We start from the raw sequence: 12,786 nt of genomic DNA, 5'->3' as shown, positions 1-12,786 counted from the left end.
CTGAAAACTCACTCAGAGTTGAGTAAATGTTTATTGGGAAGTCTTCACAGCAGTACTATTTTCTCACAAACCAGTAGCAAGGATCTTTCAAAAGTCCTGATCTTTCAAGTCATTTTTCTCTTCCCCAGACAGCTCTGGATTATGAACTGGGTGTTAGCTAATACTTGGTACTTTTAAATTATTGACTTCTTTTGCCTGGAAATCTTGATTTTTGTGATGATGTTCTTTCTTCCACCCCAACCCCCATTACAGGCGGCATATTTTCTACCTTCAACATCACTTAAATGGCAGGTGTCCTCACAACTTGACTCACCTGTCACCTGCAGACTGCTCTGGGGGGACTTTGAATGACTTGCATCTGATTCCAGCAAGCCCTCAACTATCTCAGGCAATGGAAGTGGACGGACTGAATGACTCTAGCAAACAAGGCTATTCCCAGGAAACCAAACGCCTGAAGCGGACCCCAGCTCCAGACTCTCTAGGCCTAGAGATGGAGCACAGGTTTATTGATCAAGTATTATCCACTTGTCGGAATGTAGAGCAAGCCAGGTATGCTAATGCTTACAGGAAATGGCTGGTGACTTTAAGTCAGTGAAAGGTGTGGATTCATCCTAAGAGCTCCCCTTTTAGTGCAATATTGCTTTTCTTCCCCAATGCCATAGCTGCATGGACTGACTAGCTAACTCTGGGTTCTTCATCTATTGCTTAAAGTCTGTAAGAAACGTTTTGTTTTATTTATTTTGCTCAGAGCTGGCATTCCTTGGGTACAAAATAACTGTATAGTTCCTTCTTGCTAAACAGTGAGTCTTAAGTTTTCCTGTTTGATTCCATGCCTTTTATTTTACTATTTGGGCTTTTCATTTGATTCTTGAGATTGGGTCACATACCTTTGCCCACCTCAGTTCAGTTGCTACATAAGCAGTTTCTTTAAAAATTGAAATTTTAAGTTGCAGTTCAGCTTAGGAATATTCATAAATGTGCAAAAGGACTTGCTCTAATTGCAGTTTTGAGAATAAAATGGCTAGATAGATGGATATGTGCAAATGTAAGCCACTTCTTTCTCAAGAATGTTCTCCAGTTACCGACTAAGAGAACCAAAGCCAGGAGTGTTAGGATTTATATAGAAAAAAATGCTTCCAATGTAATCTATTTTTTAAATGATTATTTAAAAGAAACTAAACTAATTTAAGAGTTTATGTAATTGTAGTACTGGAAAATTATTTTTATTACTAGTTTTGATAGATTGTTTTTACCTCATATTTGGTATATGCCAAAACAGTAAGTCAGCCCTTATGAAATAAATTCTTTTTTAAAAAAACCCAGAAATGCCATTTTTAGTTATTACTACTTTTTTCCTTCTAAAATTACTCAAGAAAAGTGGGAAAAAACTACATATAAATGTAGTCCTATAAAGCTTTCTTTATAAAATTTAAGTTTCTAAGACTATACTGGATAAACTGCAGTTTTTGTCAAGTGTCTAGTCGGAGTTTACTGGCAAAATCTAGGAAGGAAGGCTAGTTTTAAGCATTAGTTCAATTTTTACTTTCAAAGTCAAACAAAACACTTTGATACTAAATTCATCAGGGATAAATACCAAAGTCCACATTATAGCTATATCTCAATAACAAGGGCTGTGTTTTTCAGGTTGGTGAAGCGGGGTGGGAATGGGTCAAGTACCATCTCTGTCTCTCTTACTGTATCCACCCCTTCGGATGAGCTGTGATTCCTCTGTGTGCATCCCTTCTCTTGATCTTACCGGTCCATTCCCTGCTTTCCATCACTCACTGGTCCATATTCTTTTCTTGTGTGTGTGTTTTTTTTCAGAGATGCCCACTGAAGCTGTTATCTCTCCTGTGTCAGTGAATTTAATACCTGGCCATAAACACAGGCAGCATGAATAAAAGGTTCCCCTCTCGTATTCCCTCCTTTTAATGGTTGTCTTGGTTAGGGTTTCTATTGCTATGACGAAATACCACAAATAAAAGCAATTTGGAGAGGAAAAGGTTTATTTCGCCTACAAGGTAACAGTTCATCACTGAGAGAATTCAGGGCAATACTCAAGCAGGGCAGGATTCTATAAGTAGGAGCTGATGCAGAGGGCAGAGGCCATGGAGGAGTGCTGCTTACTGACTTACTCTCCATAGCTTGCTCATTTGGCTTTCTTTTAGCACCAGAACAGCCAGCCCATAAAGTGGCACCGCTCACAGTGATCTGGGCCCCCTCTCATCAATCACTAATTAAGAAATTCCCCTATAGGTTTGTTTATGGCCTGATCTTCTGGAGGCATCTTCTCAACTGAGGTTTGCTCTTCTCAGATGACTCTAGCTTGTATCAAATTGATGTAAAACTAAGCCAGCACAGTGGTGGAAGCTGTCTCTTATCCCATATATGTGCAAGATGTAAGCAGTGATTACAGAAATCAGCACCGCCATCATGTTTTGCATGGTCTCCTCCTTCACACTTGGTACTGTGTAGTGTAGGTAGAGGGACAGACGGAAAGGCAAGCTGCTCCTGTCTCACTCTGGTGGGAACTTGCACTAGAGTTAGGCACTCTTTATTAAGATTCTAGGGCATCATGGTCTTATTGGGTGGCAGACTGCTGAGGTGAGTGAGGAGGCACTTAGGATACTAGAAAAAAAAAATTCTACTAGCCCCAGTAGCTAGAGCTTACTTCCCTGGGGCAAAGTTATGTTTACCATTTTATAGTATTTAGATGATAAAAATACTCAGCATTGTTAACATAATTCCACAGCCTTCTATTTACAAAGCATAGTTTGAATCATCAAATACCTCAAGTTCTACCTGGATCTCTATAGGAAAACAATTACATGTTGTTTAACTTCCCTGAGATTGAGTAGAAATGATAGCAGTTATTGCTGCCGAACCCCGTCTGTACTCGGTATTGCCTTTCTCGACAGCATCCTTTTTAGTTTCCGAAGTAATAGGGCTTATATTTGATGTTGTTTGTCAGGTCATGAGCATAGGCTATGTTGTATGAACATCTACTAACTTTTTATAGTGTTCCATTCCTTTTTTATATCTTCTACTCAGCTTCTTGGTCATCTTTGGTGTTAGCCGCCTTCTTATGTCTTCTAAGGCTCAGCCCACCCCTTCCTGAAGCTGTGGAGTCCTCTAACATACCCTGGTTTCTTTCTTCTAGTAAAGTAGAAAGTAAGTAGTAAAAATACAGATATCTAAAAGATCCTGTTTATTTGTGGCTTTTGCTACATTTTATCTGAAATTAGCATGTTCAAGAGTTCCTTCACAGGACTTAGGATTTCCCTGTGTTTTCTCTAAGTGTTTGACATTTACCCTCTAGCAAGCTACTGTGTCTTTGACCAAATGAGCTAATGCCATAGAAAGAACCCATATAATTTAGGGCTTGTTTAGTCACATTTTTCTGTACATATGTTGCTGTTAAGAGGAAAAGTTAGTTAATTTAGACTGACACATTGAATCTGCTTTTTACTGGGAAACTAGTAGGCCATTATACCATCCTATGAATCAAGAAAACTACTGACGAGCAAAAGGTAGTAAGAGCTGTGGCTCTGACCACAACCCCACCCTACCTTTCTTAAGTCTGTGTATTTTGGTAATTGTATTTCCAGGTTATATCATATGCCTTGCACATAATAAGGACTTAATAACTATTTATTAAGTTGACTAATTCACTCTTTGAAGAAGGCAAAGATTGATCATAAATGATGGAATAATGATCAGGAAATTAATGAGTTATAAGTTAGTGATGTGGGCTATCTTCGGTAATATTTAAGCAGAGCTCTCACATGTAAAATTAGTGAGATTTAGATTTGCTGTCTTCATTACCTTGTTTAGACTTGTTAACTCTCAGCCGTGAGATGGAGCTCTAGAATTCTCTTAACTGTTTGTCTACCTGAAAAATTCTCAGTGTCAATAAGGTGCACTTGGTAAGAATATTGTTTTCTTTCACTAAATGATGTTGAAGAGCAGATCTTGCATATAGAGCCAGGGGCACATTTGAGCAGATGACGTAATGCTTGGATTTAGAGACTTATTCATCTATATTTGTACGTGAGTCATCCCGATCCCCAACTTGAACTGTGGGCCTTTTAGGTACTCCTGGAACCTGCATGAGCCATTTTTTAAGACTAAGGATTTTATACCCGTTACTATCCCGTATTACTTCTAAAGAAATTCTGGGCCAGACATTTCTAACTCTTGGGGCACAGTCTAACTTAAGCTAAATGCTTCATTAATTTTTTTTCCCTTTGTTTTTGCTGGTGCTGAGAATCAGGCTCACATTTGTTAATCAGTCATAGAGTTAAATGTGTACCGATTATCACCAAAAGCCACTTAGAGTTTCAAATAAGGGCTAAGTAACATACAACGTAGAAGCAAGCTTTTGAGTTTATATGCAGCAGTCTGTAGAAAGCATGTGTGGTCGACATAGTCATTTAGCTAATGTTCAGATTCTCTCAGTTCCTGGTGTGTGTGTGTGTGTGTGTGTGTAGAACTTATTACAAATTGTCCATCTTGCAATTTCTCTTACACAGCACAAGGTGGTGTCTGACATGGGCCAAATGTAACTTAGGCATGGAACCACCACCATACAGGCATCTCAGTTGGCTCCCTAAGTTAGGGGCAATTCAGTTGTAAAATGAATAATCCTTTTTCCCCCCAGAAAGCTTCTTGGGTTTACTGTTATTTTGCTATTAGAAATGTTTTTAAATGCTTGATTCAAAAATTTTTGAATATTGTAAAAACCATATCTTTGTCTTAAATAACACTGCAAGCCCTAGCAATATGTATGCTCCTCCACCCCCAACACACATGGTCTGTAATGAGCTTCTACTTATTAAAGAAGCATGTGGGGGTCCGAGGAAACTTCAGCAAACTCAGTTTCATAGAAAAAGTGAGTAAGAAAAAGCCACCCCAAGAATTCCACATATTGTCACATAGTGTCTTTTTAAAAAATAACTGTATATTATCTTAACTTGAGTGCCTTTCTTACTTCAGTGTGGGTTACAAGGTTATCTTATACTCAACTCTGTGTTTAGCTAGTAAACAGGATAGAAATTTTATCAGACAGCCCATTATGATGCAAGGAGATACTGACTCGAGAAGATAGGATCTTGTGATTTATATTCCATTAATTGGCAATTTTTGAGTTCCCTACCAAGAATACCAAGACTTGGAATTTGTTCTTTCCCTTTGTCAACTAACATTTTGAGTTTTGGAGGCATCATAACTACAGGGCCGCATGCACACAATTAAACCTGCGCATTCTGTGCTTGAAGGGAAGCAGGCCCCAGAGCAGTACACCTCCCAGCAGGTGGTTGTCCCCAGTGACCCTTTGCCTTATTCGGAAGACCCTTCAATAGCACTTGCTAACACCAAAAGAAAAGTGGTAAATAGTAAAATTTAAAATGAAATTTCAAATTTTATGTGTTTGTATGGGGATGGGGAAGGTAGGACCATCATATTTCATGATAGCAAATAATTTTTCTTTACAGTAAAAATTCCAAAGTGCTTTGCAGAGCATTCTTGAATAATATATTATGTTGTGTTCATAACTGATGCAGGAACCAATGTCTCCTGTGTGGATTTAGGGTGTGCAGGGAATTCTCAGGCTCTCAGCTGACTTCTTTACCGTCTCAGGCCATCCCTGTTACTACAGAACCGCCAGAGACTGTTGGCTCACAAGCCCAGGGCAGCTGATTTGATCTGTGCTTTCCAAACAAGAGCATAGCCATAAAGCTGGCCCTGACATTTAGTAGTTGGTTGTTGTTCCTCAGGGTGTAGAAGATTTCATCAATTAGAACAAAATTTTATATTCTGTGGCCAAAAAAAATGCAAAATATGCTAAATACACAGCTAGCTACTGAGTGTTAGTATGCAAAAGCTAATACATGCTGTCTTGCTGTTTGTCCTGTAGTTGTATTGTTAATGTTGCCATAAATGTTGCCCATTAAGAGAATTTCTGTGTTATATTTCCAGTTTAGGGAAGTGGAGAACATTATATTTTGTTTCAGTTGACTTTCTCAGCCTTTAAAAATCATATTGAGGAAAATAATTACTGTTGTTTTGCAAATTGACAGCTGTTTTGCTTCCTAAAACTTCTTTTTCTCTGTGAGTGTGAGATGTAAGATGCAGACATGTTTAGAATATCACATAATGCCTTGCATGTCATGGGAAACTAACACGTCAGACTGATAATACTGGAGAAGGAATATTAGCATCTCTCTCTCTCTCTTAATCATTGTCCACATTCTTAGTTTTGGGTAAAGTATGCTGCATTATGAAGTTTAAATATATAAGGCAAGATTGTATAACATTGCAACCAGAGTTGAGGATCTTTTTAGGTATCTAAGTGTATGTGTGTACACATACACACATCTAAGGAGATCTGGAGCCTAGGTCTACATGATTTTATCCCATTAATTTTTATATTTGCTCAAAATGTTCTTATTTAAGGTAATTTTCCCAATAGACAGCTTGCTCTAGCAAAGTTGGAAAATAAGTGTCCACTTGCCTATCTAAATTTTGTGAAAACTGTTTGATTGGGGGTTTGGTGGTTTATAAGCCATGGTACTCTGCTTTCCTTCCATCTCCTTAAGGAATCAGCCTTCATGCCATCCTAGCAGTCACTCTCCTCAAAGCACTGCTCATGTTTATAAAGTAATGGATAATACAAATGAGGTTTTGGTGGTTTTTTTTTTTTTTTAATGTGCCACGGGGAACTATACTAACATCAATTCACACAACTCTCCCCTGGAAGCATTCATTCGTTTATTCCCATATTCAATGTCATGTATTTGAAGCAGGCAGCTTTTTGTTGGTTAAAGAAGTGGTACAGATGAGAAGTGCTTAGTCAGCTATTGCTCTACCATCAAACTAAGAGCTCTCACCGGGGGGACGGTTGCCATCTCTTCACGGAAGAATACATTTGTAGAGCCATGTGTTGGACACTGAAAAATGTTATTACATGACATGAATTATTACACTTGTTTGTTTAGGCTGCAGTTAGAAACATAATAAAAATATCGTTTAACAGAACCATGGTATGAAGACAGGAGTTATAAAAAGCTGAAGCAGTACCTTGTTGTGCAAGACACATTTAATAAATGTCTTTAAATATTGGTGGCTGAACTCTTAAAGAGAGCTTATGGCCACCTCCTACAGCCCTGTGTGGATTAGCGTATCCTGCACTTCCCAGCGGAGGCCCTTTATTCCACCCCAGTTCTCAGTTCCTTTCCTGTGTCTTAAACGGGATAATGATAAAATAGGAAGTTGGGCCGGGTGACTTCATATAATTTTCTCAGAATATGTTTGACATGAGGAAGAAATTTTTATCAATGATATTGTAGTTTGAGGACCTATTCTGAGTTGATCTAATGCAAAAGATTTAAAGAGTCTTGAAACAAATACTCCTATCTGAACTGAGAAGTCTGAATGGCTTTGCCTTCAGTGAGCCTGCTGATGCAGGACTGTGTCCCTGCTGAAGTCAGCTCCACTTTTGGTGTATTTTCTTCTAGGACAGTAATAGAGTGTACACTATACTAGATCACAGTACTGTTTCTGAGCCGGAAACAAATAAAAGATGAGGTGTTATAAGTACGCCAAATATTTATATACTATTACAAAAACAAAGAGAAAGACTTTAAAAGTACAGCAATGCCTTTTTTTAAACTTGGGGTTTTGTATGCTAGTTAATTGCATAGTTTAACATTACAGAACTGAGGGATTTCATTGAAGAAAAAGATCTCAGATAGTATATTCTACTGTTAGTTTACATTGCTTGTAGATTTTCCAAAAAGAGCATCCAGTAGACTGCAGTTAACAGTGGACGCACTACTCTGACTCACGGTGCAGCGTCGGGTCCTGGGCATGAAGTATTGGTTAGGCCAGCTGTTTTGGAGACGATGTCTTCACCGGTGGTCCTTCCTGTGCTATCCCAGTCTGCATGGAAGTTCCTTTAGCTCTTATGTATCCACAGTTTTAAAAGAATTAAATCTCTTGTGAATTCTTTACAGTTAAAATGTATACCCTAGAGGGGAATAAGGATAAATTTTATAAAAAGGTATGTGCAAAGTACACTTGTGGTATTTGGGAGTTTAGTATCCCAGACTGATTAAATTATGCTAAATTCTAAAGCTATCACTTGGACTTTTGGCTAAGATTAAATGTAAATTCCAAGAGTAACATAATCATGTATTGCTTAGGACTGTGGTATTCAATGGAAATGTAATGTGAACCAAAACAAAATTATAATTTTCTAGTAGCAATGTTTAAGAAGTGTAATTAACTTTAATAAAAATATATCTTATTTAACTTAATCTATTAAAATACTATTTCAACATATAATCGTTATAACAAAACTAAGGAGCTAGCCGTCTCCTTTCTTCTCTGTATATTAGCCTTCACAGCTCAGTGTGGTCTGCTCACTGCCCTGCACTCTGGCCGTGTGTCGGGTCCTCGGGCTCCACGTGTGGCTTAGGTGCCGCTGCGTCAGCAGCGCAGAGTTCCAGGGCACAGCACACACTCTGTTTAAATCTGGAGGTGACAAGTAGACATGACCTTTCAGTACTTTATGAATTTTTTAGGATATTTAGAAAGATATCTAGTGGAGTTTTCCTTCATCTTAATTTAAATTTGTTCTAGAAATTGGATCAACCTGATCCAGTTTGCCAAGCATTTTTTAAAGAGGCGGAATCCTGTGCCGTGTTGAATACCATAGTCACTATCATGAGTACTGATGGTGCGAGGTCAGTCTTCACTGCAGTCCATCCTGTTTCTTAAAAACAATAGCTTAGGTTGCATGCTTACTGTATATCTGTACCTGTTTGTTTTCTATCATTCTTGTTATAATAATGATGTATATTAACCAGCAGCCCTAGGATTCTAATCTATGCAGCCGTCTTCCAGAACATACTAATGTACTTATTAAATTATGATAAGTGGCAGAGAAATAGGATGAACCATTTCTTTTCCCATTAGATTTGTTCTTTTAACATGGAGCCATGTACCAAACTAGCTGTAAATTACTGTATTTCTGTAGACTGTGGAAATGGTGTTGTCTTTGCTGATGTCTAAGTAAACTTTGCCTCTCCTAAAACAAGTGCCAAGTGTGATTGATCTCTGTGCTCGGTAAACTTGGCAGCGTCCATCTGCCAAGACATCCAGTTGAAATGCTCTGATTGTGTTAGGTGGGTGACGTACGGTCTGAATGAAACCAGGAACTGATTATGTAATATATACAAATAATAGAACATTAAAAAAATTAAACTTAGAGAAATTACATAATTGTCTTTCAAATATATTAACAGTGGCAGATTGACTTAGGAAGTCATTATGAGCATATATATTTTATATCTTTAAATGAAGATATAAGTGAGACATTGCTAGTGTTACACCCTATCTTGTCTCTGTATACTGTAAGTTATAAATTACTTATACTTGATTAAGAAGTCTATAGATGGACCTAGAAAAGTAGCCAGTGAAGTAAATACTATTTGTACTCAGATTTTAAATATTTCAGAAGGGTGTTTTATGTTGAAGGGCATTGTTAACAGCAAAGGTTATGTTAGTAGTGATGTAGTATTAATTATGCATATTTTGTATAGAAAACAGGCTGTGGAGGGTTCTTTGTTTTATTTTTAATGTTTTTAATCATTCCAAAGAGCTATAAACTACTTTAAAATGTTTTTACGGCATGTTCTGACTTTTTGGGACCCTAGTCTATATGGATGCACAGCTCCCTAGACCTGGATGTAGGGCGGAGGGCCTTGGACTTCTCACAGGGCAGGGTTCCCCGCCCTCTCTCAAGCAGGGTGGGTGAGGGAGGAGGGGGTATGGGGGAGTGGGAGGGGATTGGGAGGAGGGAAGGAAGTGTAAATAATTGAATGGAAAAATAAAATAAAATAATTTTTAAAAATGTGGGGTGTTTGTTTTAACTGTTATGATAATGAAACTTATTTTTTGTTTTTGGTTTTTTTGCTTGTTTATTTTTTGAGACAGAGTTTTTCTGTGTACCTCTGGTTGCCCTGGAATCTGCTTTGTAGACTAGGTTGACCTCGAACTCACAGAGATCTTCCTACCTCTGCCTCCCTGAGTGCTAGGATTAAAGGTGTGCACCACCACCACCCAGCTGGAAGGTAACTTCTTAAAGACAGTCTTAACATAGACTAATAGGGAGACTGTATGACTATGACAAAATTAGTATTAGAAAGGTGCTTCTCTGGGAAATCATGTTGCATGTTTCTCCAAGTGCAAGATTAGCACTAGTAACAGGTGTGGCCGGCACACTGGCCAGCTAAGTTAATGTAAGGGGCCTTGGCCACTGGCCTGTACTTAGCAGACGCACCATTTTCCTCGACCTCACAGACACGGCACTGCTATTTTAAAAAGACATAAGTGGCATCACACTTGTCTCCTAGGCACTCATCCCTCAGGCCAGGTGGGGCATCAGCTTTAAGCAACAGTGTTCTTGCTTGAGAGACACCCTATTGCATGTGTTCTGTTTAAGGATAGCAGGAATTGAGAGGCTGCTTGCCCTCTCTTCTACGCTTTAGAAGAAAGCAGTGATCAGCCTGTGTTCTTCAACGGGAAGGTTTCTAAGTAGCTTCTGGGATAGAATCTACGTTTAGTAACAAAACACTCATATTCACAAAAAGCTTACACTGTATGCTTCATATTTCTCTCAGAGTAATTACACATACTGAAAGGTTGACCTCCTGTCTCAAGAGCTAATGGGCTGTCATGTTTTGTTAAGTTACTAGTGATCTCAGTAGACACAACTTGGAAAGGCTATTAGAAGGTCATTACAGAAATGGGGTTGGTAAAGCTTCGATCACCCACTTGTTTTATTCTGTAATTTTACCATCTACTTAGGTCGCTGGCGGGGGGGATAATCTCCAATTCTGTGGACACATCTGATTTGCATCCGTTATTTGATGTAAGTCTTTATCATCGTTATTTGATGTAAGTTATTTGATTCAGTGATGCCATAGGGGAAAGAGTGGAAGCATTCTGTAGAGCTTACTACTAGAGTAGGAAATTATAAAGCCTAGCATCAGCTTGAGGAAATTGCTCTTTTTCTATAAACTTACAAATTAGAATGCATAGTTGGACAGGAAGGGTCTCATAGTTTAACTTTTGGAGTAAACTATAAGCTGTCTATAAAGTAAGATACTCATTTTTTAAACAAATTTAAAAAATTATTTCCAGTCATTACATTACAGAACTAACTTGCTGAACAAGACTAAAAGTATAGTGAGGAAGGGGGGAGTTGTTTTAAGTAGAGTAAGGAGGAAATCCAACTTAAACCAGAACACTAATGGAAAGGGTCTTCAGAGTGGTTTAAAAAAAAGGATTAGGGGAAAAAAAAAACACTTTCAGAAAGCAACATTGAAATTATCAATGTGCTCAATGAAATTAACAATGTAGAATTATAAAAAAAAAAGTTGAGGACTATAGGTATACATACAAGTAAATGCACACATGTCTGCAGACATGTACATACATGCACACACAGCCATGTGTGCACAGACACGTGTGCACACACATGCACACAGTTCTGTTCATGTAAAACCTTAGAAATGGATGCTGACATTTAAGAAGAGGACAAGGAGAAATGGGTTGGAAAGGTGGCATGATGACAACTCACCGAGCTTGATTCCCAGTGGAGGACAATTACAGCTGCCTAACAGGATCCATGCACTCATGTGCACATAGCCTCCAGCCTTACACACATATATGTAATTAGAAATAGAATTTTAAATTCCTGAAGATAGTAGAAGCCTGACCAAGCCTGGAACAAGATGAGAAACAAGAGAAGTTGCTGGCTGGTTTCCGTGTCCAGCGTGTACAGGGATGATGTCTTCACAGATATACAGATACATAGATGTCTCTTTTCTGATGAAGTAAGAGAACATACTGAAGAAACTAGGCTACCATACTCAAGATTAAACAACATAGAAACTCTTTTTCCAGTGTTTTGCTCTACAGATGCAATACAATACCAGCTCCAATGGATTTTTTTTCCACAGACATTGGCGGGTATATGGAAATATGCAACTACTGTCACTGCATATTTCCTAAGTGATTCTAGATCCTGCCAAATCAACAATCACTATTAACCATTGCTACTCCATTCACCCTTTAAGTTCATACCCAAGCACGTCACTTTTAAGCCATAATCTTCCACCTCTTGTACCATTTTGCAGTGCAAGATGCATTCGGTCCAATTTCAACTATCTGGATGGTCTGTAATAGTTCTGAGCCACAAATCCTAAGGTCGATTCCATCCAGAACTTAAGGCAATCTCTTCACTCATAAACAAGTCACATGCTTCCAATATATCAAGACACTGAAGCTGATTTAGTTATCACAACAGGAAATCTGAGAAGTACAGAAGAGAGTAGAATGAAGTTGCAATGAGGGCATGGGAGCAGTAACGGGAGACATTGTCAAGGGATCTAAATTGTCACTTTGGAAGAATGAGTTGAAGAGAAATGCTGAAGAAAACCCAAACTGGAGTGATAAACTAAATAAAGCCTCAGTGAAAGGCCTCACCAACAGAATGGATCATGTGGGAAAACACAGTGTCTGGGCTGGAAGGCAAAATTAATTGGATTATCAGTAAAAGTCAATGAGAAGTTTAAAATGATGTCTGAAGAGATCATGGGAGAGCTTTGGGATACACCTGGTTTTTTTTTTAACAGAAACATTTAAAAGCAGAAGGATCTGGGAAAATGTATTCCAAGCTTTGACTTCAAATTATCCAGATTCAACCTCAAATAATCCAAC

The 12,786-nt window shown here is 38.3% G+C and overlaps 1 protein-coding gene and 1 long non-coding RNA gene across 2 annotated transcripts in view; one reads left to right on the top strand and one right to left on the bottom strand.

Moving 5' to 3' along the window:
- Ptar1 (protein prenyltransferase alpha subunit repeat containing 1) overlaps positions 1–9,097 on the top strand; it is a 44,364-nt gene extending 35,267 nt beyond the window's left edge. Inside the window, exon 7 of the mRNA XM_085693726.2 lies at positions 253–9,097. Coding sequence (XP_085549852.1) covers positions 253–595 — 343 coding nt within the window. The 3' untranslated portion in view covers positions 596–9,097. The remainder of the gene's footprint in view (positions 1–252) is intronic.
- Positions 7,915–12,786, bottom strand: part of LOC146893612 (uncharacterized) — a 20,919-nt gene continuing 16,047 nt past the window's right edge. Inside the window, exon 3 of the long non-coding RNA XR_015003249.2 lies at positions 7,915–8,026. This is a non-coding gene — a long non-coding RNA (uncharacterized LOC146893612). The remainder of the gene's footprint in view (positions 8,027–12,786) is intronic.

Source organism: Myodes glareolus, chromosome 7 (genome assembly GCF_982192425.1).
Source record: "Myodes glareolus chromosome 7, mMyoGla1.1, whole genome shotgun sequence".
Lineage (NCBI taxonomy): Eukaryota > Metazoa > Chordata > Mammalia > Rodentia > Cricetidae > Myodes > Myodes glareolus.
This window is presented reverse-complemented; position numbering and strand designations above follow the sequence as displayed.